The sequence below is a fragment of the Cyprinus carpio genome, chromosome B18 (genome assembly GCF_018340385.1).
Source record: "Cyprinus carpio isolate SPL01 chromosome B18, ASM1834038v1, whole genome shotgun sequence".
NCBI lineage: Eukaryota > Metazoa > Chordata > Actinopteri > Cypriniformes > Cyprinidae > Cyprinus > Cyprinus carpio.
In genome coordinates, this window is record NC_056614.1 from 24,187,121 (window position 1) to 24,212,301 (window position 25,181).

At 34.6% G+C, this 25,181-nt stretch overlaps 1 protein-coding gene across 4 annotated transcripts in view; it reads right to left on the reverse strand.

The window, feature by feature from the left end:
* Nucleotides 1–3,909: 3,909 nt before the first annotated feature.
* Nucleotides 3,910–25,181, reverse strand: part of LOC109109870 (neuroplastin-like) — a 35,318-nt gene continuing 14,046 nt past the window's right edge. For 2 of the 4 annotated variants that reach the window (XM_042744511.1, XM_019122876.2), the window contains 7 exons: nt 22,195–22,372; nt 20,369–20,463; nt 14,987–15,123; nt 14,087–14,360; nt 5,260–5,281; nt 5,074–5,165; nt 3,910–4,981 (listed from right to left, as the gene is read on the reverse strand). In XM_042744511.1, coding sequence (XP_042600445.1) covers nt 5,105–5,165; nt 5,260–5,281; nt 14,087–14,360; nt 14,987–15,123; nt 20,369–20,463; nt 22,195–22,372 — 767 coding nt within the window. In that variant the 3' untranslated portion in view covers nt 3,910–4,981; nt 5,074–5,104. Of the gene's footprint in view, nt 4,982–5,073; nt 5,166–5,259; nt 5,282–8,820; nt 8,937–14,086; nt 14,361–14,986; nt 15,124–20,368; nt 20,464–22,194; nt 22,373–25,181 lie in introns of those variants that run through there. The other 2 variants (XM_019122877.2, XM_042744510.1) reach the window with 2 other exon arrangements.

A 25,181-nucleotide genomic window follows, 5' to 3' on the forward strand; every position in this document is an offset into this window, starting at 1 on the left:
AGTTGGATTGGCAGTAAGTGTTTCTGAATCTGCATTAGAAACACTGGAGGTTTGCTGATGGCAGGTTCATGCTTCTCTGCTTACATGGTGTGTTTTTCAGCCTGATATAATCCTATTAAACGAGTCTCTGCTGGATAATGGTGATGTGTGGTCTTGTTTTCTTGTGTTTTTTTTTTTCTTCGTAGGAGGGCTTTTATCTGCACAGTGCGCAGAGCTTCCTGAAAATCCAGCACAAATATGACAGTCTGCTGTTCAACATTAAAATGAAGGTGAGCAGCAGTTCTGCGATGTTTCAAATTGATGCATTTGATGAATGAAGTATGTTCCCATACCTTGATCTGCAGTTCAACAGGATGCGATGCGTGTGTGTTGTCCTGAAGGAGGGCTCCGCCTCTTTGTCCTTGAAAGCAATAAACAATTTTAATATGCAAATTAAAAAAAAATACTGCTTCCGAGTGACCTTCAACTTACAGCTCAAAAACAAAATATGTGGCTTGTTAATTAAGCTAATTATCTCTTCTCCAACATGTCTTTTTGAACAGTAATTCCCTGCTTCAAGAATACTGATGCATTTCTTGAAAACAACAGTCCTTGTTAAAATTATTTGGTTGCAAACAGCAGAGCAGCCTTTATGTGCAAATGCAATGAATAAATTGTTGCAAATGTGGTTTTGTGTTTACAATGATGCTGTTTTCAGCTGAAATAGAGTTTATTTAGTGTTGAATGTCTTATGTTCCTAATGCATGTTTTAAGGAGCACCTGATTAATACGTGATATGAAAATACAGCTGATTACAGTGGCACTTCTGTGTTTTTGTTTTGCATGTGTGTAAGGGTTAAAGCTGTTTGATCCGAATGCAGTTTGATGGCAGTAGTCAGGCAGAAGCGGCTGAGGTTTGCAGGAAGGCTGTGGAGACGCTGCAGGATTATGTTCCTGTCCAAGTGCATCTGACCACCCCTGCACCTGCTGCTCCATCTGATCCTGCAAAACCTGGACCGTCTACACAGCAGCAGCAGGTGGGACATACTAGACTTATTTTCCATCCACCCATCCATCTTCTCAAAAGATGTTTGTTAATATAAAGGGAAACTATGGGGTAATAATGGTGTGTACAGTAGGTACTCCTAGAGCAGGTTGCAGTGGTAAGAGCAAGTGACAGTGCCAGTGGGTTTGTCCTTTGGCTTTTAAGCAGATCACATCAAGGGGCTGGTAATTACTAGTGAGCTTCCCGGTAAGTACCGGGTAACATACCACCAAAGGAACAATCCTTGGGCAGAAAGCAGCAACTATCTATTTGAACTAACTGTAAATAATATTTATAAACAGTAATAGTAACAAGCTATAAATAGTTAAAATGGCTTGTGCATCATGTTTAATGCATATAATGTTATAAAAAAACAGAACATTTAGCAGGAAATAAGGTAGAATTTAATTGGATCATTAGTCATGGCACAACTGGCTTGGGATTTTATTGATTAATGTTATTTTTTCCTTGTTTAGTCAGCAGGAGTCATTTGAGAAGTTCATCTATCTATCTATCTGGACTTACTGTACATAATATGTATGTCAAGCTATAAACAGTTGAAATGACTTGTGTGCCACATTTAATGCATGTAATGTGACATATCAGAATATTTAACAGGAAATGGATGATTTAATTGGCTGGTGATTTATTGATTTATTTATTTTTTTCTTTTGGTTAGTCATTAGAAATCATTTGAAAAGTTATAAAATTTTTGATGAACAATTATTAAAGTTAATCTATTAATCAATCACTCTATCTATCTATCTGGATTTACTGCACATAACATTTATACAAAAACAAATGCACAAATATTTGTGACAAACAAATATTTATCAGGAAATAATGTAGGACAGGATTTGGATTATGATGGAATTGGCTTGTGGTTTATTCATTGATATTTTCTCTTTGGTTAGTCAGCAGAAATCATTTGAGACGTAATCATATTTTGATGAACGATTGTTTCTTGGCTTTATTTTATCATGCAAATATGAAGGTTGCGTAATAAGACCAGGAACATTTATTAAAAATACATAGATTTTGTTTCAGTATTCATTTCATCTGGAGGGCAGTTAATTTAACTAATAATGAATGTTAATTTGGATTTCCGTCACTAGGTGGAGCTGTTGACACATAATGATAATAAATGGGTGAGGAGAGAGAAATAATCCCACCCGCAGATGAACTGCTTATTTGTGAATCTGAAATGTAAATACACAGACTTGATGCTCTAAATATAGGGAACACAAAAGCACAAAGGAAAGTCTCTGTGTAAAATATAGTTGGTGACAGCGACGCCCCGAAGCAGGATGAGAAAGATTGCCAGGGAAGAGGACATTCAATTAATAATGAGGGTATTGATCGGCTGTAGAGGCCCTCTGTGTGAATCCTGAGACTATAATGATTGGATCTATTTCTGTTTCTACTTCAGGCTCCTGAAGATGCACCACAAGCGTTGTCATGGATCTGCTGTCAATCAAACACCTTTCTCAGGTACCACTGGATCTGCATTGATCTGACAGCCTGGATCTGAGTCACTGCATTAGAAGCTGTAGTCAGTGATATTTTAATTTGACCTCTGAGATGTCATCCGTGAAGTGCACACTGACTTTTCATGCGCATTATAATCTCTTCCTCTTCAGTACTTCCTGGGTGAGCTGAGAGCTGTCCCTGCCGATGGCGTCTCATCAGTGCACGCTGCCCTCTGGAGACCTGGAGGCACTACTGCGCGTCTGCCTGCTCGATTCTGGTTTTCCTGCTTTCGTGGAGGAAGTCGAGAAGAAGATGAAAGAGCTGATGCAAGAATGAGGTAGAGTGTGCTCTCAAAATCACTGTTGTAGTTAACAAAAACTAAAACAGTTAAAACTAAAATAAAACAAAAATATGTTCGTTAATTGCAAGAGAGTTGAAAAATAGAAATATCACTAAAATCTTGAAAAAAGGATTTCAACTAAATGTAATAAAATAAGTTGAAGTGCAAATTACTAGAAATGTTATTGAAATGAAGATTACATAAATTAAAAAACATGATGAAAAACAAAGTAAAAAAATAGAAATACTGCTTTAGAAACCAACTTAAATAAGTCATAGCTTTATTAAAATTTTGTTAATTGCAATAAACCTGAAATAAAATATAAATATTATATGAAACATTTAAATTGAACTAAAACTATTACAAATTTAACTGAAATAATATATAAATATTAAAAACTTAAACTTAAATCTAAAAAAAAAAACTTAAATCTTAAAAAAACTTAAATAACTTAAATCTCAAAAATAGAAATGTTACTTGGCAGCTAACTGAAAACAAGCTGAAGTATAAAAATTACCAAAACTAAAACTGTTATAAATAATTTCATTAACTGCAATAAAGAAGAAATAAAATATAAATTTTAGATGAAAAACGTAAAACAATAAAATAAATAGAACTGTTGCCTTGACAACTAAATGAAATAAAACAAGTTTAAGTATTAAAATTACAACAATTAAAACTATTAAGGATCATTTCATTAATTGAAATGATATCTAAATATAAGAAGAAACACCTAAACTTGTCAGTTAACTGAAATAAATAGCTACTCTAAAATTACTAAACTAAAATAAAAAATGAAAGTTACTTAAAAAAAACCTAATCAAAATGACTAAAACTGAAGCTAAAATTTAAATTATTAATATATGCTATAATAGTATATACAGTAAATAATACTAAAATCCAGTTACTCTTTTGCTAAGCTCCTCCCCCATTGGTTACTAATACAGAACACCCATAAAACAATTAAAAGTATGATTTTTAGTAAAATGTGCTCATAAAGTCAGTAAGGCAAAAGTTTGTTAATCGGCGGGTGATTTATAGCACATTTCTACAGAATCACACAGAAACACTGACGTATTTTGGAAGCTTTATTCTGAAAAAGGAAACAATTGGATTCACATAGTTTGTAATGGCTTTAGCTCCACCCACTTCCTCCATTGAACGTTGGTCCACTGTCATGGTGACACACACTGTATTGATCAGGAGTTGTCATGCAACTACAGCAGTGCATTTCAAATGCGAAGCACCCTTATCTCTGAACTGTCCCGTTAAAGCTTTTTTATTCTCTGAAATCAAACAAACTCGCCCCACCTTACAACTGTCAGTAGGTCTATATGAATACATATTGCATAGGATTATAGCCATGCTGTACAAGCATCATCTTTTCTCTAAAAAGAAACAGGACATTTACAAAAAAAAGATATAATCTTTTTTCTTTTTACAGATGCTATTGTAATATTTGAACACTTACAGCACCACATGTACGAGACGTCTAAATAACTCTAGAAAATAAATGTTACATTTTTCATTTAATACAATATCAGCTTTAAGATTAAATACTGTTCTGCCACTCACAAAGTTCTTGCATTCTAGTTTAAGACAAAACACCTCCTTTTAGTATTGTTTTATTGGATGATAAACTGTACAAAGATTTCAATGATTCCTTACTTTTTTATCCATTTAAATTTCTTTAAAAACACACACACACTGATATACTCTCTCACACACACTCACACACACACACTGGCTATTCATTTGGATGCAACGCCACTTAAAGTAACAATAGAAAAACGATATCTGAATCTTATTCGATTATGTTATTGCATGCATTCGAGACAACATGTAGATATGAAAAAGAATTAGTGCAGCAGGAGGGCATGATAAAAGAACGAAATGCAACGTTAACAGCACATGTAGTAAAATCATCATCATCACCTTCAGAATGGTTCAGTCAGCGTCCACATTCACACAGATCATGAGCCTGAATAAGGCAAACTTAAGACAGTCTTTATTGTTCGTTTCTGCCAGTGTAATGCTGTCATTATTGTTGTTTTCTTCTCCACGTGAGGCAGGATATGCGTCGCTGAAAATCGCCAGGAGCGTGTCCTCTCCTCGGATATGTATGGTCAGGATATGCAGTTGGTCATCTGGAAACAGGGGAAGGGGGAAGCATTTAGTCGACTGTAGGGAACGTTTGCATGCTGCTTTGTAACTCCAGACTGAATCAAGAAGCGTAAACCTTCAGCTTTCGTCTACGTCGGTCCGTGGGCTCAGTTGGCGTTCCGCTGTCGCACGTTTTTCTCTTTGTGGTTGTTCGTGGAGTTCGTTTTTCTGTGTGACAGATGTGTACGGTTAAACACTTTGCAGCTTCGTAACGACACGTGTTCATAAACTCATTTATGGTGTTCATTAATTGTGTTCTTACATTGGCGCAGCTGGTTCATCATCTTCATCAGGTCGACATGCAGGTGAAGAACATGCAAGAAGAAAAGACATATTAATCAATCACACTTCAGACTGCTTTCTCATTACTCTATACTTTTTCTGAAGTGTAAGTTTCACAAAATGAGATGATAAACATGATTGTTATTGAGTTATTTCACTTTTAATGGTCAGCATAAAATGCAACAGCAGCCAAATGACATTATTATATTATATTATATTATATTATATTATATTATATTATATTATATTATATTATATTATATTATATTACATTACATCATATTAGACCAACATTCTGAAATAATCTGATGTTTTATTTTTTTTTTCTGACTAGGCTTATGATGTCACAATTGAAGTGCAAACACATAATTGTTTTTTAAATGTTTAGATTATCCACTAATATTAATTTAAAAAAAAGAAAAAAAAAAATCTCCACTGAGGACATTATATGGGTTTTTAAGGTCATAGCAAATGTCTGTGAATTTTAAAATGTCAATTTCTTGGTAAGTCATGAAAATTTCTATGGAGACTGTTATGCACTGTTAAAATAATAATAATATTAAAATAAAAAAATATATATATTTTTGCCTTGGCAACTAACTAAAATTACTAGAACTATTAAAATCATTAATTGAATAAAGCTGGAATAAAATATAAATATTAGATGAAAAAAATGAAAATAATATCTTTAAAAAAAATTTGAATGTTGCCATGGCAACTTACTTAAATAAGTTTAAGTACTTAAATTGCAAAAAAAATAAATAAAAAAATGTTATTTGTTAATTAAAATAAAGCTGAAATAAAATATAAATATTAGAAAATAACTTAAAAAATATTTAAAATGGAAATGTCTTGCAACTAACTGAATAAATGAATAAGTTTGTTTAATAAAATGACAAATTAATAATTTTGTTAATTGAAGTAAATAAAATATAAACATTACTTAAAAAACGTAAATAAAAATAAAAATGGAAATGTTGCCTTCGTAACTCACGAAGAAATAAAGTACATTTAAGTTGCAGTAGAAAATGTAGTTTATTAAAAAAAATTAAAATATTATTAAAATATTAGATGACTAAATTAATAAATATATTACTACTTAGATATTAGATTAAGAATTCCATGTAAAAAAAAAAAAAATGTTGAAAACAGAAATATATATAAAATAAAACATAATATTACTTATCCAGCTTTTATAAAAGACTGGAAAAGACATGTAAATCAACTGGTGTGTTGACTGCATAAATCTCTGCAGATGAATAGAACAGCAGTAGAACTCAAGCAGGTTATTGCTGATGCAGGAAGGTCATTTGAGTTAGAGGTCACTGCGTCTCTCCACAGACAGATGGGTAGTTCTGGTTAGTGTATGCATGTCAGGACAGCACATGCGTCCACAGGCAGCAGCATTCACAGCGCTGGACACCAAGCAGGTTATGACTCTCTGACACATCTGAGATCACAACCTCATTCTTCTGAATTCACAACCATCAGACTAAACATTCAGATCAAGTTTTTCCCCCTCACTATTTACATATAACATCTCAAACTAATGTTCCTGTGCACACCTACAACCCATTTTAATGAGTGAGCAGCTCCAGTGTAAAGGGACGTTCACACTGACCAGCGATTCATTTCAAGTATTCAATTTTATAATAAGATCTGAGGATATAATGTGGCCATTTCTAGTAACACATAATGTTGAGCAGAGTTTAACTTTATGCAAATGTTGAGCGATACAATGGATTCTTTTCAGACACGTTTCCACAGTTATTAACATCATAAATCAAAAGTTATTATAATTCCTTGTACATTTATAACACTATACTCTATGTAATATTACCTTACTATTAAATTGCAGTTTCTAATACAACAGCAAATCTGACATCTTTTCTCTCTCCTGATCAATGTAGTCAATCTCTCCATATTTTATTTCCTTTTTTGGAAAGTCATAGAAATACTACTGTGGTTTGCAAACTCATTTTTCACATTTAAATAATAATAATAAAAAAATACAAGATTTGCAAAACAGCTAAATCTGCTTGCAGCACATTTAATTTTACATTGCGATTTTAATTCTTGTTCATGATTTAATGCAAAATATATGCATTATTATATTATATTATATCTACTAATAATACATCTCATTTGTGGTTCAGATTTTCAAAAACTATGGGCATTATTGTGCAGCCTGCTATTAACGCTGATTATTCGACCTCCAGTTGAATAAAATCACCGTCAGTGTGAACAAACGTTCATGCAGTAATTCACTTTCACTCGTGTCAGTATATCTGCACACAGAGGTGTAGAGGACGCCGCTGTGGGAAATATGAAATCATGGCACGAGGATTTCAGCTGTAACGTGCGTCATCGCATTATGTCCTCATCTCTGATTCTGATGATAAGACTGTGGGCAGATATAATCTACCTTAATCTAGCGCAGCTTCCCATCACTCCCTCTCCTGGGGACAAATCCTCCCCAAACCACAAAACAGAACACGCCGTTCATGCACGCCAACTTTCTCTCCTTACTGCATGTTTTGCATGCGGTCTTGCTGTGAGATAGTGTCTGTAGAGGTCGTTCAGCGAATCATCCAGAGCAAAACAAACAGCCAGACACACGCTGTAATTGATGCTTAAAAATGAAGCAATGCTCTGTTTTTCTATCCACGTTACTCTGATTCTCATTTTATTAATTAGGAAGGTGTGTCTCAAGTGACAGCTTTGATTAAAGGAACAGAAGTAACCAGGTCATGTGATGACTTACTATAAAGATGTAAGGGTGAATCTCATGAACATAATCAAGCCATATTTCACTGCAAAATAATCTCTCTCTCTCTCTCTATTGCATAAATATTGTTTAATATATAAATATATATAATGAAAATATAATAAATATGTATATGTAATTAAATATAGTTATTATAAAAATATATATTTTATAAAATAAAATTATATAAAAATAAAAAATAAAAAAACAAAAATATTACATAATTAAATATAAAAAAAACAATATTAAATATTTTTTAACAGATTTTTACAGTTAACTACACTTACTCCCCAATTATCATTACTGAAATGCAAATATAAATAAAAATAAAATAACTAAAAATAAAAACTAATTCTGATCACTGTTATATACAAAAAAAAAAATGTATAGATTGTAAAATTATTAAAATTGTTAATTATCCAAGGGTCACTGTGGTATATGTTGTACTTCTTTTTCATGATAAAAAAACACAGTTACATTAACTTTTTATAGTGCTACAGTAAAGGAGATGAAAAAATATCAAATTATTTTAATATGAAGGTGAAATATGTCAAAATAAATATGTTTTGATGAGATTCATCCATCATGTTTTTGACTTCACACAGAAAACTATATTACTAAATTTTAGAAGCTAAAAAAATTATGATAATTTCCTATACCTTGATGAATGAAATACTAAAAATAAATATTTTAAATGTTGTAAATAAGCTGATTATAAACCATACAATTATCAATAGAGAATCTGGTCACAATGAATACTGCTGATGACACATCTCATCACAACAGCTTTTTAATATCTTTTGATAATTAGATAAGCACGCGTTGACATCACAGCCTGAATGAGGAGACAAAGAGAAGCAGAAATTTCTCAAGACATGCAAGTTCTCAAACTTACCAACGAGAAAGAATACGGAGCCACATGGAAGAGGAAAAAACAAAGTTTCACCTGTTATTTACTTGAAGAAAAATAGACTCTGTTGTGACTTTCAGGCAGGGACTTGCAATCGTTAAACACTTTCATTCAGTTTGATTGAGCACCTGGGTTATTCACTATCTGCCCTGAGTGTGTATTTTAATACGAACACACAAAACCCCTTTGTTTCCAGCTGAAACCGTCCTGTTTGTTGGCAGAAGCAGCGCTGGTTTAGCACTCACAGCTCACCTGACAAATCCTGTGTTTATCAGCACACAAACTACACTTCAACATAAAACAACCTTCACAGCCCCAATCAACAAGTTCCTCACCAGTATCCCAACAGAACAGACTTTCAAATCTATCATTATTTGCTGTTACTACCATAACCTTTCATACTTGAACACTGACTGCAACATTACCAGCTAAACCAGCCTAAACAGTAAGGGCTGCATGGTAAATTGTATTTTATTTGCATTCACAATTTTTGCTTCTGTTTATTAAGCATAATCTACGACATTTACCTGCTGGTTATTTATCCTGAAAACATTTCATTTTTGCTTTATCTTGCAACAAGCCTCCACCAGCTTTTATGTTTGCGGTTGCCAGATGTCAAGAGTTTAAATTCCCCAATCAAAGCTTTCCTGCCCAATGTTTTACTTGATCTTCCCAACCTGGTAACCATGCCCACACACACTCTCTCTGCGCTGAGAAAGAAGAAGAAAAATAAATAAATAAATAAAACGCTGATGATCTAATATACCAGCAAACATGCAGGTTGGAGTTTAGCGATACGTGATATTTTGCTCAAATAAAAGTGTAATAGTGCTAGTGTTTTATTTCACATGGTCGTTTGCTTTGTTTGCTACGGCTAGATCTGCAATCAAACCTCAGTGAAGAACTGAAATAAATCTGAACATGAATCTTGACTATAATATTTGCAATTGTGGTTGCTGAAAAAAAATGCATGCTACTTTTTGCTTTAATAGAAAAAATTTAACAAAATTGGTTAATATTAGGAATTTCGCAGGTTTAGCTTTTTAATTTGTAAAAAATCTGTGGAGTGTATTAATTTATATAATTATAAAACATCAGGAAACTAGATGAGGTCAAATAATCCATGCAAGTTGATGTTTTCTTGATTTGTGCTTCTGTGAAGGTGTAATAATTCTGATAATTGTAAAAATAAATCTATAAAATGACAATAATAAATTATTTTTGAGCTAAATAATCATGATTATCAGTTTAACCATTATCATGCAGCCCTATATTTAACTGTAAAGCAAGTAATTCTTTTGATGAAGGATCAAGACAACAGACTTTTTCTTTTGGAAAAACATGCACGCATGAATCGCTTATAAAACCGGGCATGTTTATAGAGAAACTAAACAGGTCATCTTGACTTTAATAGGATATTTATTTTCTATTCTTGCAGTTTGTATATGAGAAATCCCAGCGCATCCCATATAATGTACTGCTAAACACGTAAACAAACACTTACTGGGTGGATGTTGGATCTGATAAAGACTGCAGTGAGACAGACGTGTGTTTAGTTCTAGCTGGAGTTCAAGTGTGCAATAAAAGCTGCTCAGTTTTTCTGAGATTGTAAGTCATGTGTTGTCAGTCACTAGAACGCGGTGCATCTCGCAGCACATTGTAAAGGGTAGCGTCTGACCACCCCTGGCTCTGAGATACCCTTCTGTGGTTCTGCAAAGGTCAAATTAGCATGGAGCTATGCCTGACTGCATCCCTTTAGAGACTGTCACACTCCCAGCCACGACATGTTCAGAACGGAGCTGGTTTAGACCGACTGACTCGCCGGTTACTGTGAAGATCCTCTCCTGCTCTTCCCCTGCGGCCACACTCTTAAAGGGGTCACCGGACACAAATTGATATGATTCTTTAGGGTCTTAATAAAAAGTCTATAACATACTTTGGTTAAAAATTCTCAATGGTAGTGTAAAAAAAACACACAATTTTTACCCTGTCAAAACCAGCTCTGCAGAAATCAACCCATTTTTTGCATGTTGCTTTAAATGCTAATGAGCTCTGCTGACCCCGCCCCTCTCTTCTGTGGGGTGACAAACCATGCTCTGAGAAACTGTTTACTTTAGCAGCAAAACTGGCTAACTAGCACGTTATTAGGAACAGCGATTGCAAAGATTAATAAAAAAAAACCTTATACCCACTTCTGCTGTAAATGAAGCTGGATCAGGAATGATTCGCGCAAACATAAATGCATTTAGGTAGATCGGGGGAGCATTTCCCTCAGATGTCGGGAGTAAATGACAACTTCTATGTTCATTATTACATCCAACAACAGAAAACTTCAATCACTATGGAGATTATTGGCACTGAAGATCCTTTAATATTCATGAAACCCTTTCATTGCACAAATGGTTCTTTATAGTATAAAATTGTTCTTAGGATTATTTAGATATTCTTTTTTTAAAGGAATAGTTCACCAAAAAATAATTATTTGCTGAAAATGTGCTCACTCTCAGACCATCCGAGATGTAGATGAGTTTCTTCAATAGATTTGGAGAAATGTAGCGTTGCATCACTTGCTCACCAATGGTTGTGAATGGGTGCCGTCAGAATGAGAGTCCAAACAGATGATAAAAACAACACACCAATCCACAGGTAATACACATCATTCCAGTCCATCAGTTTATGTCTGTAGAAGACAAAAGCTGTGTGTTTGTAAGAAACAAATCCATCATGAAAGCGTTTTTTATCTTAAACTATCACTTCTGGCCAAAATAAGAGTCCATAATCCATAATAATGACTGACAAAGTAGCTTCATCTAAAACAGGAGAGAAATATGCACAGATCAAGCACCGTTTACAAACCAAACCAGCACTATACAAATATATGGGTGGATTTTGACGTGAGAGACAACAGGAGATGAACATTTTCACTGGAGGAAGTATTATTATGGGTTATGGACCATAATAGCCAGAAGCAACAGTTCAAATTTAAAAAAACATCTTAAAGATGGATTTGTTTCTTACAAACAAAGAACTTTTGTTTTCTCAAGATGTTAACTGATGGACTGGAATGGTGTGTATTACTTGTGGATTATTGTGATGTTTTTATCAGCTGTTTGGACTCTCATTCTGACGGCACCCATTCACTGCAGAGCATCCATTGCTGAGCAAGTGATGTAATGCTACATTTCTCCAAACCTGATGAAGAAACAAACTCATCTACATCTTGGATGACCTGAGGTTAAGAACATTTTCTATAAATTTTCATTTTTGGGTGAACTACTCCTTTAAAAACTCACTGAAAGGTTCTTTGGGGAACCAAAAATAGTTCTTCAATTGCATAGCTACAAAAACCCCTTTTTAGAAACTATATTTTTAAAAGTGCAAAGTGTGACAAATTGATTGAAAACAAAAAGAAACCGCCTTGCTTCCAAAAATCTTGTGATAACCGGACAATATTACCATTTCTGTTTCTCTTACTGAGACGAGAGAATCGCGTGCAGCTGATGACTGAATCAATTATTCATTAACTTTAAGAGCGCACAAATGTGAGGAGCTCCAGTGTCCTGATTTGTCTTTCTAGTGGAGGATCTGGTCTCAGATTAAAACGTGGTCAGGCATAGAGGTCAGTATTTCCCAGTGGCTCTCCTCTGACTCAACACTCATGAATATTCACTCGTGCAACTACGCTAAGAGCTCCGTCCGTAAATGACCCACTAACAACCTGCTTCAGAATATATTATTGATGGTGGATTTCAATGTTCAAAACAGCCTGTATGGATTATTCTAGTTTCATCTGTGTGTGTGTGGTACATCATAGGGCTGCACAATTATCTGAATATATAAGACTGCAGTTACTGCTAATGCAATTAATTCATCAGTTGTTTTGATGACACCAGTCAGTATTTACTGTATGTCTACAGTACTTCAAATGCATCCAGATTTTCTATTTGCAACATGTTTTTGGCAGCGGTTGGACTCTATAATCAATCACAGACTGCTCTGTTGAGAACATGAATGCAATGGCCAATCAGAGTAGACAGGCCTATTTGTGTAAGTGTTTATTTAAATGGGTGTTTAAATATGTTTTACTTTCATTTGTGACTGTCACATGAAAAAAAGAAAATGCTGAGGCAACATCATTTGAAACATCAGGAGGAATTTAACAATTACTGTTCTGATTCTTATTCCATGAATAATGATTCTTTCCGTACTTTTGAGAAAGTAATTTTTAGACATTTCAGACATGCAATAGAGTGCTGCAGAAATAAGTCCTAAAACTTGGAAATTAGTTGCATTTTTGCACTTATGGTTGCATTGTGCTGAAGTCACTGGGTTTTGATTAAATGCTTGAAATAAGGTCTGTGTTTAACACAAACTCAAGATATTTTCGTGCTTTAGTCTCAAACATAAAATACATCAGTAATATACCCCACTTATGATTTTTAAGCTTTTATGTGTCTTGAAAAAGCCGACAACTTAGATGTTTCCAAATGGGACTACAAAGGTTGTAGGGGACATTAAAGGTCATCACTTTGAAAAGGTAAACTCAGTTGCTTTTATAAAAGCACACTTCCAAACTATTCTAAACCTAAATGTTCCACTTGTAGATTCTAAAGAGTTCTATAGATTGAAAGAGTTGTTGTAAACTTAATGGTGTAGTATGTTTATAGCCTATGTTTAACTATTTATTTAAGCTTCAAAATTCTTTAAAGTTGTGAAGATTATCATGATGAAGAACATATGTAAAAAACAAACTTCCGTTGGTCACAGAGCATATTTTCTGCAATAATACAAAAGCCAAAGTAAAAATCCTATTGGCTTTTTGTTCCAAAAACAAGCTATTCCTTCTGCATTTCAAGTATGTTCTGCATGTATTCAGAAGATTTCATGCAGCTGCCTCACACAAAATAAGTGTTTTATGTCACTATTATCAAGTAAAATCAGCAATCATAATCATTATAATTGTGAAGCCCTCTAGAATAATTCACTTCATTTTCTGATCTACTGCCCAAACAACAGCACTTCAGGATGATATTATATTGCAGATCAAGTTCATAATTTCAACAAACGCCTCCGGGCAAATCAAACCGCAAGACTTTTTGCAAATGTTCTTAAAAGCAGAGCGCTACTTACCATCTGGAACCTCGTCAGGCCTCTTGCGCTTCTCGTAAACCACAATGATGACCACGAGGATGATGATCTCGGCCAGGACGCCCAGGAAAGGCCACAGCGGGGCGAGGTGACTCCGCACCCGCAGGATGGTCATGGACTCTTTGGAGCCGATGATGTTGGAGGCATTGCAGACGTACTCGCCCGGGTCTGTGCTGATGTCCAGACTGATGATGCTCAGTTCTGTGAAGTTGTCTTTGTTGATGATGAAGAAGCGGCCGGTGCTGTTGTCAATGTCCTGTTACGAGAAAATGGAGAGAAAATTCATCTAATTCATGACATCATCTCATCTTCTGTCTATGAAATAGATTTCAATGCGATTCCAAGTCATATCATGAGGGAGAGTAAAGGATGGCACAATTTGTATTTTTCGGTGAACTATTCCTATAAATAACGTTTAAGGTTAATATTTTTATTCAGCAAGGATGCATTAAATTGTCACAAAAGTGACAGTAAAGACATTTATTATGTTACAAAAGATTTTCATTTGAAATAAATGCTGTTCCTTTAAAATTTCTATTCATCAAAGAATCCTAAAAAAATAAAATGTATCATAGTTTACACAAAAATATGAAGCAGCACAACTGTTTTCAACATTGATAATAATCAGAAATGTTTCTTGAGCAGCAAATCAGCATATTAGAATGATTTCTGAAGATCATGTGACACTGAAGACTGCAGTAATGATGCTGAAAATTCAGCTGCTCATCACAGAAATAAATGACAATTTCACAGATATTCACATAGAAAACACTTATTTTAAATTGTAATAATATTTTACAATTTTATTGTATGTTTGATGAAATAATTACAGCCTTGGTGAGCAGAATATGGATATATATTATATATGACATGCTTACGTACAATGTAAGATCCCCGACCAACTTTCTTGCGCCACAACCACACAGGATGCGGGTATCCCACTGATTTGCAGTACAGCGTCGCATTTTCACCTTCTTTTTTGTTCTCGCTTCGTTTGTGGCCGAGGATTTCAGGAGCAGCTGGGCAGAGACACAAGAGTTTACCAGTAATGAGGCTTTTACATCACTCATCAGTTTACCGTGTCTTTCATACAATTGAATCATAAAAACGTGGCATGAACATATTATCGCAATTTGTAGGGTTCTGGGGCTTGCTTAAGCACACAATGTTGTTGAATCTCTCCTTATGCTGACTGAACCAGCAGCAGTTCATAATTGTACCAGCGTTGAAGCATAAAGTCGGTGACATCAGAACTGACTGCCTTTAATAATACTTCCTAACAAATACAATATCTCCTTTTGAAACAGGAAGTTGGGACATGACAAATCAAAGGGTTGTTTAAATAGAAAATTAACATCATAACACTAGTCAACTCATGTAAGGGTCAAGGGGCGGGACATTCACTTTCAAGTCGGCTTCTGATTGGACAAAAAATTGCATATGCTTGAGAGCAAGATAAGTCATCAGTATTTTTGGTATTTTTCAGGAAAACTCACTTAATTTTAATACATTAATACACACCGAAAACAAGATTTTGCATTTCAAGTAAATATTTATCAATTTTAGAATGTTTAGATATTTGTACTGGAAAACATGACCAAAATAACTAAAAATGCAAAATAGCATAAAAATAGAAGTATTCTTTTCTTAAACTATTAAAATGAAGTGAGATGAAATATGGGGTCAGAAAAATCCACTTAAAAGGGAAAACAAGTTTATTTTCTGACCCCACTGACTGATTTTCCTGTTTTCTTGATTTCTCAGAAAATGACTTCTTATGTAATTTTTTTTATCTCAGATAAATGTATCTTGAAATGAAAAACATGACAAAAATACTGAGCAAGAACAGAACTTCATACAGCACACAAGCCACAAAACTTTGATTTTGATTAGATGTGAAAAAAAGTACATTTTAACCATTCTTGCATACCGTGTATCCCAACACAACAAATGATTGACATAACGAGATGGCGCAGACTTAATTAAAAGCAGCCCCCCGCGGGTGCAGTAATTCAGGCTTCCCCTCTGTGATGTGCCGAGTCACCATCATTCCCCTTCACTGGATAATACACAGTTCAATGTCACAAACCCCGCGGCCCAATATTCCCCGGAATTAAGAAATACTGCATACGATCATAACTACAACCCCCCACCTCGTTTTAACGGCGGCCGTCGCTAATCTCCGAAATTGCCGTAATTCCCTCCGTGCAATTAAGCAGGATGAAACGAATCTCCGAGCGTGAACGTGTAGGACGGGGAAGGCGTGGATTGGAACTTGGCTGACATCATCAGCTCTAATTATGGTGCGCACGTGCCTTCTGAGGATAGTGTGTGTGTGTGTGTGTTTGTCATGGGCAGAAAAGCCATGGGGAGCTTAGCTCGGCATTATCCTCACTCACAGTGTCTCTGAGACACAATACATCGGCCTCCTTCCAATCACAACATCATTTTTATACCGTAATAAATGCAGTTTATGTGTATGTATAACTGCATATAATGTAGAACTGAATAATTTCCATTAAATATATATATATATATATATATATATATATATATATATATATATATATATATGAAAACATCAAATATAGCTCATTTTTGCTAATTAGATTTCTTGTGGTGAAATATGATCCAAGACATTGCGTTTTGAGAAGCGACAGTGAGCTCAGCATTCTCCTCTCTCACAGCGTCTCTGAGCCGTTTGTGAATCTTTCCTTTCCACCTCATCGCTGGCACGCTTTCAAATCCTGATCGCCAGCGGAAATGTGTGATCAATGCCGGGCAGAGATTGGTAATGGTGTCAGGATACCGATAGCTCTCTACGCTGCTATTTGTAGGGCTTCTCGTTTGCCATGAAAGGAAGGAGCTTGTGTAACCCAAACCCAATGCAATCTGCGACAGATGGAATATATACAGCACAATCGAGACAGGAATTCATGCAGGGCCAATGTATGGAGTAAAAATGACTCACGCGCACGACAGATGGCACACCGACATCCTTCCTTGATAATGCCTTACTAAATATAAACACACGTAAAGGTACAGGCCGGGGTTTACTGCACCTGATGTGATTTAATTCGATTATGCCACCGTATGGAAGAGCGATCTGTGATTACTTTGCACAAACATCACAGTATATTGCTGTTTAAAAAGACTTGGGAGTGCAGAGCTTGAAACATGCACAGGGCAGATTATGATAGTGGACAGTAAACTCCTGCCATTAGAAACACTGGGAGTGAATCCAGAGCCTTAATCCCAACCCAACCCTTCACGCAAACCTCCATCTGTTGCCTCAGAGTGCAAAACCAGAGAGAGAGAGAAGGTGCCAAAGACTGGAGCGGTTGGGGGTGAACAGACAGACTGCATGATGGGCCACATTCAACCTGAATGACTCCCACAGGACGACAGAACCTCATATTCATCTGATATCCATGACAGGGTATTTTTGTCTCATGTCACTGGGCCTCAGGACTTTTTTTTTTTAGTATTCGGGTGAATCTTAGATCTTGTGCAGGTCGTATTTCAGCACAAAATCAAAGAAACCAATAACACATATTTTGCTTAAAGTAAATGAACCCTATTTTTTAGGATCATTACTTTTTTTTCATGACTATTAAACAATTAAGTTTGAATTCTTTGTGTAAATTCTATATTTAAATTGTATTTATAAAAAACCTTAATGCAGGAAATCTCATCCTTATTAGTGTCAAAAAAAAAATCACATATATATATATATATATATATATATTAATGATTAATAATATATATGTATAGACAGACAAAAAGATAGATAGATATATTATTATGTATATTATATTAGTATATATTATTAATCATATATATTATGTAAATTATATTAGTATTTTATATTCGTATTTGATTGTAAAAAAAACAGTAATACTGTAATACATTTATTTTTTTACAGTGAAAATGAATGTGTTACTGTTATCTGTTTCTAATGAAAATCACATTTGAGAACACTGTAAAAACAAATACATTTCTTGAAAATCCTAATAATGGGTGTCATTCTCTTGTGCAAAAAACAAAACAAAAAACAAGATATGTCAAAATATAATTTCTAAGATTGTAATTGCTAATACAAATATGTTCACTGTAAATACTGTTAATTCAGGAAATCTCATTCATATTAGTGTCATAAAGAAAAAAATCATACATTATTTAAATTGTATAGAAATTGTACATGACTATAGTATTTGATGTACTGTTGATTAAAAAATTACTGTATTAAAATAAAGAAAATCAAATGAGAATCACATCTGAGAAAAATGGAAATTAGAAATAATTTTAATAGTCCTAAAAACAGGTGTCATTTTCTTTTTACGAAATAAATAAATATAAATGAATAAATATTTAATTGCTAATTTAAATAAATGAATAAATATTTAATTGTTAATGTAATTTGTTAATTGTGGTAAAATGTGACCTGGTCATGTTTTCATTTGTTCCTTTTTCTGTCTTTGCGAAATACTAAAAGAGATTAAAAAATATTCACCAAAATAATATGTAGCACTGAAACCTGCGCGTTGATTCCTGAATTAGGCTGATATGAATAAGCTCATACGGCATCTTGTGGCTCCAGTAGAAACAGGGCAGGAACAATATATCAGGATGGGGGCTGTGCTTCCTCATCGCGTGTTTCTATCAGCAGAACGGAGCTTGTGGCACATGGAGCTGAATGCTGTCGTCTCACAGACTCGGGGCAGAAAAGCCCGGCCAAAGCGGACAGCGACATCAGCGCGTTACGTAACCAGGCAACGCTTAAAGAGAGCCTTGCCACAACGGTCCGGGCATGCTCAGTGCGTTTGACGGCCGTGTCAAAACAAATTGGCTTAACTGCGAGGAACACACAGGCAAGCTCAGACTGTGTCGGGTCTCGGGGGTTTGTGGCTGCGAGCCACGCTGCCACTGTTTTAGTGGAGATCACGATCCACTTCATATACATACAAACATTATTTGTGTCATCTGTAGCTCTCACTGTCCAGAAAACAAGCTAATAACCTCAAAACGAGTCAAGGACATGCCTGGATCATATTTCACCACAAAATATAAATAAAAACATTTTTTTAAAATATAATTTATTTAATATGCAAAAACGACCAAGAAACAATACTATATTTATTTGTCATGTACTAATTTATGCTTATTTAAATTAAAATATGTAAGAATTATTCAAATAAAATATTAAAATCATGGTATTAGAGTGTTTTTACTTCAGTAAAATAATGTAAATAAATAAATAAAGTTGTAATATGCAAAAATGGTATGTCTGTTTGCCAAATACTAGTTTATGCTTAATTAAATTCAAATTAATCAAAATGAAAAATGTATGATTAAAAATAGTATTTATTTACTATAAGAAATAACTAATTAAATAAATCTTTTTGTAATTTTATTTATACTAATTTGTGCTTATTTCAATGAAATTAAATAAAATTAAAATAGTATGAATAAAAACAGTATTACAGTTTTTATTGTAATAAATAAAATCTATTTTTGCAATATTCAAAAAAGAATGGTACATTGATTTGTCAGGTACTAATTAAAAAAAATGTATTACAGTTTTTTTTTACTGTAATATCATAAATAAACAAATACATTAATAAATTAATTTATAATTAATAAATAAATTGCAAATAAATTGTAATATGCAAAAATATGGTATATTTTTCATGTACTAATTTATGCTTATTTTATTTAAAATAAAATTTACATTTATTTTTATATAAGTTAAAAATCATAGTATTGCTGTTTTTAATATAAGAAATTGTGTTGCAGTAATTAAAATCTAATGAGAAACAGACACACACAAAAAAATGTAAAAGTTAAAAAATCTGTAAATGAATGTCATTCGTCTCATTTTATTTCCTTCCACTATGAGTGCTTTTCATTCAGCGTCTGAAATATCCAGTCGCAGCACGTTTGAGTCGTTATGAAGTCCAGGCCGGATGGCTGGCCTAATTATGAGTGACAGAAGCTATCTGGGTGTCACTACGCCACCCACTGTGCGGACAAACGCTAACGAGACGCAATCGCCGTCTTCAGCCACAGTGATTTCAGGACGTGACTGTCTGGATTCACTCCGGCAAACTGCGGCTCTCCACTGAGTTTATTTTAAGGTGAAGAGAGGCTAATTACACTCCAAACAATAGCTAATTATAACACAGGTTAGGTCTCTACTGGATGGCGGCAGCGTTTGGATGGTGTTAACAGTATGATAATGAGTTTTGTGAAAGGATTTCCTACCTTTGACCTCGATGGAAGCGTTGGCATTGGGAGCAGACTTAAAGGTGTAGACACACATGTATTCACCCGAATCGTCTGTCCTCGGTTTACTTAACCTACAAAACAAGAAACACAAATCACTGCCAGCTCAAAACTAGAACATCTTCACAAAACTGTTTCCCACTTCTTAAAGGAACAGTTCACCAAAAACTGAAAATGCCATGTTTACTCCCCCTCATGTCACTGCAAACCTGTATGCTGTTATATTTATTCAGCGAAACAATCCAAATCTGAAGAATTCATTTTCTCCCAAATAAGCTTAAATTGCTTGCACAATATTTCAAGTCTCCTGAAGCCATACAGCATCATTACATCAATGCATGCATTCCCAGGGAATCAAAGCATCATGCTCTACTGTTACAGTAAATGTAGAAATGCAGTTTTCTGACTTTGTTCCAGAGGGCGCTGTAGAGCCCCTGTGCCACGCCTGGGTCCCAGCCTCTGCGGCGTCCAAATGGACGCAGATTCCAATGTGTGTGCCAATTTTCAAGAGTTTTGAACATGTTAAGGCCCCCAAAAACCCCGGAAGGTTGAAAAAAAAAAATAATAGTAATCCTAAGGGGATCAATAAGGCCCTGCGCCTTAGTGTCTTGGGCTCTAAATAAGGTTTGTAATGATATGAAAGCATTTTTGTGTGAGCCTTTGCTTTAAGAGCTGATATTAATCACTGAAATAACACTACATTATTAATCATCAGACAGAGAAAGCTATTATGACAACATTTTGAGCAAGCAATTTTCAGGTGGCGGGCTGTGTGGAGATGTGCTCTGGGAGCTTGATTACGCAGTGCCAGAGCTGTCTGTTCTGAGTGCAAGCGTCTCTGCGGAGCCTGTGACATGCAGTCTGACAGCAGATCGCCCTGCGCCACATCACTCTCGGCCGGCTGATGAGATGTTCTGAAAGCTCTGGTGGGGGGTTTCTCTCTGATCAGACATCTTACTAAAGAGATTTTGTGCTTGAACATCCTGATTGTCCTCCGAGATTCCTGCTATTGTTACACTAAAATCCTCAGAATCTCAGAACAGCTCTATATTACAGACTTCACAGGGATCTGAAATATAAACCAAGCTTCTTCTGAAATTGCAATGATACTGGAGTGAATCGAACAGGTTGCATTTCACCCCAAAGTCAATGAAATAAATTACAGACATCGAGAAATCAGATTCTCAAATCCAAATAATTAAACATATAAATGATGTTTTGATTAAATGTAATTGAAGTCTGGTTTAAGAACCACAGATTTTTGCATTTTGATATTTAAATTTTTCGTGCCATGATATATATATAAATTTTTTTTTCTTTTTTTTTTTGAGATAGAGAGATCACCATCAAGAATAATGAGAAAAGAATCAGACAAAAAAAAAATCTGACAAAAAAAAAAAAAAATAATAATAATAATGCATTAAAATTTTTAACTTTTTGCAAAGTGACAATATAACTTCTTATGCTTTCTATTTGTTTTTGGGGTGAAATATGACACTTTTTCATGAGATCCATCCACCTGTCAGCCAGACTAAGCAGTGCAGTGCAGATTAACAGGCCTGGAATACAGAATACATATATTAAACATTTATTTGCAGTGCTGCCTGCTGAGCTATTGCGCTTTCTTCATCTATCAATATGGGTTCTGTTCATTTTATAATGTGAGGGATGAGTTGAAATGATTAATCTATGGTTACAGACAGCATGTAACAGAGAAAAAACAAAAATACAAATAATTTCTTTAACATCAATGATAAGCACTAAGAAACCCAAAGCAAACAACTGGTTTCACGTTGAAATCTCACTTGAACTCAGTGTGTTTGTGCTCCGTCCTTGTGTTGGAAATCTCCTGTCCGTTCTTCATCCAGAAGGTCTCCCGGTGGGTGCTGTGTGAGTTAGTGAGGTTACACTGAAGGGTGATGGGCAACTCCTGCCCGCTTTTAGGCTGCAAAATCTCCTGATCGGAAGCATTGATTCGTGGCTCTAAAAACGAAGACAAAGTCCTGGACAATTAGTGAATAAAACATTATGAGCTTAGTGGACATTCATGTTTCCTTCAGACCTTCCTGAATGCATTCCTGTGTGGGGAACGGAGACAACATATTAAAAATGTTATGATTTTTAAAATATATTTAATTTAGTTTTGGCTATAGGAAGTTTAAAGTGTCCACTTATAGATTATCTCGATGCTTAAAAAGAAAATTCACCCAAAGATAAATACCCTGTCATCATTTATTCACCTTCATGTCATTTCAAAGCTTTCCTTCTTCTGTGAAACAAAAAAGATGTTTGCAGTGAGCTGCTTTTTTTTCATACAATGCAACCAAGCACCGAAACACCGTAAAACATGAAAGTCCACAAAAATCATGTATTTGAAGCCACAGCATCTGAAAACAGCCATGAGCTAAATCAATTTGTTTTCCACAGAAAGCATTCAGGTTTGAAAAGACATAAATGATGATTTTTCATTTTTGGGTGAACTATCACTTTAAGAGCATATACACCTCCATACTTGCCTGAAATGGGACAAAAATGGCTTGCAATTTCTTTTATTTTGACACATTTCATAAAATAGACATTGAATTTGCACCTGCAGACAATCAAGAATCAAATGTGAACATGCAGTTTTGTTCGGACCGCAACATGAGCCTCGTCAATTGTACACGAGGGCGCTTTTACAGCAAAATCATCCATCATCCGCAGTTTCTATTAAATCCAGTTCAACTTGGATCATTTCACGTGCAAGCTGCAAAGTTTCTAACAACAGTTCTGTTTCTGTTCAGCTTATTTTCTCTTGGCATTTTATGGCATATATCAGTGGCCAAAATTGATATCCAGTAGTAATGTTTTAGTGTTTCAATCATTTATTGTCTAAAGGATGGTCAAAATAAAATAAAATAAAAATCAGCAAAAGCCTGTCATGCAAGTTCTACACATCCTTATTTATGAAATATTACTGCCAAACTAATGATGCTTTAAGCTATCAATAAAACACAAAAAAAAGTATTAAATGTTATTTTATTTATGTATTTGAATTGCATCATGCCATTTGAATAACACAATTTTAACATTAACATTATAAAATTATAATAAATTTAATTTAAGATATATTTATCAGTCATACGGGTTTCTCCATTCAAATTATCATGGCATAGTTTAATATTAACTATTTGCATCAGGTTGATTTTATTTAAATAATTATATATTCAAATAGCATCAGTGAAAATCTGTTTAAAAAGAATTACATTTATTCCTTTCAATATTCAATTAGTTAAAATGTGTGAGTTTGAATCAAACTGAATTTATTGAAAACATATAAAGCTGGTTTTTGTGTATTTAAAATAGTTTATTAGTACTACAGAAATCTGACCTGTTTATGTTTAAACTGTATAATCCAAATGGAGGTAAATTTTATATGCAATTCAAATTCTTACATTTATGTCTTCTCCATTTATCGCATTTTATCATATTAACTGTTTAAATAATCAAATATATTCCATTGATTTTCCCTCAAAATTAGGACGGAAGTACGGCAAGTCTGCAGATTGTTTCTGGGACTACTACAGACTCAAATAACAAAACATCACTGCTTTTTATCCTCATTTAATAAGCTTTTAATTTAAATGTACAGACTTTAATCAGTGAGCGAAGCGTCCGGGTGTGTGAATCTCTACCGTAGCAACCGCAGCACCCAGTTGGAAAAAGCAGGGCGAGGCATAATCACCCTGTGATTGGCTTGTACAGTAAACCTCCAGATATTATTCCCGCTCCGCTGGGAGGGGCTCGGGATCATCCTCCAATTAGCATTCCTTACACCTCCTGCAGTTTGGTTTAGCCGAGGGGAACGTTACTGCTAGTACTCTCTCTCTCTCTCTCTCTCTCTCTCTTGGCTGGCGTCAGATTGCTTACCCTCACCTACACACTATCTGTCTGCATGGCTACGAGAACGTCTGGAGATCCTGCCGAAGGTCATCTGGAGGTCACCTGCTAAGAGGAGAGAGTTTAAAGGTCAATCAGTCGGTCGTGCTCACAATCATCAGTCACCCATGAGGAGCTTTGGCAAGGAAAACTGTGAAGAGAAGTTTGGGGTGAAAATATAAATATTAGTGATGCACCGATACTAAATTCCTCTGCCAATACCAAGAGCCGATTATTCAGAATGAGAGCTGCTGATATCAATATCCCTTTCTTAAAGGAACAGTACACCTAAAAATGACATCATATTCTCCATTGAGGTCATCATATACTCACCCTCATGTTGTTCCAGACCTGTATGAGTTTCTTTCTTCTGTTGAACATAAATAAAGATATTTTGAAGATTTTTGGTAACCAAACTAGTAGTTGCTGGTAGCCATTGACTTCCATAGAATTCCAAACTTTTGTATACTATGGAAGTTAATGGCTACCATCAGCTGTTTGGTAACCAACATTCTTCAAAACAGAAGAAAGAAATTCATACATATTTGGAACAAGTGAGTAAATGATGACAGATCTTTCATTTTAAGGTGGAATATCCCTTTAAGAAAAAAAATCTCTTCAACTAATGCCGTAATCTATACAGTGATCTCTCTCATTTTGGTACATTATTACAATCTTAAAGATTAAAATTAACAACATGATAACACAACAGAGCTCAAACTATTACATCCAAATGCTATTTATTATCAGATATAGTCAGTGTTGGATGTACTGCATTACTAAGTAATTAATTACTTTTCTCTTGAAAAAGAAAAGTAAGGGATTACTCAATTCTTCTGTAATTAAAATCCAGTTACTTCTGATGTAATTGCAT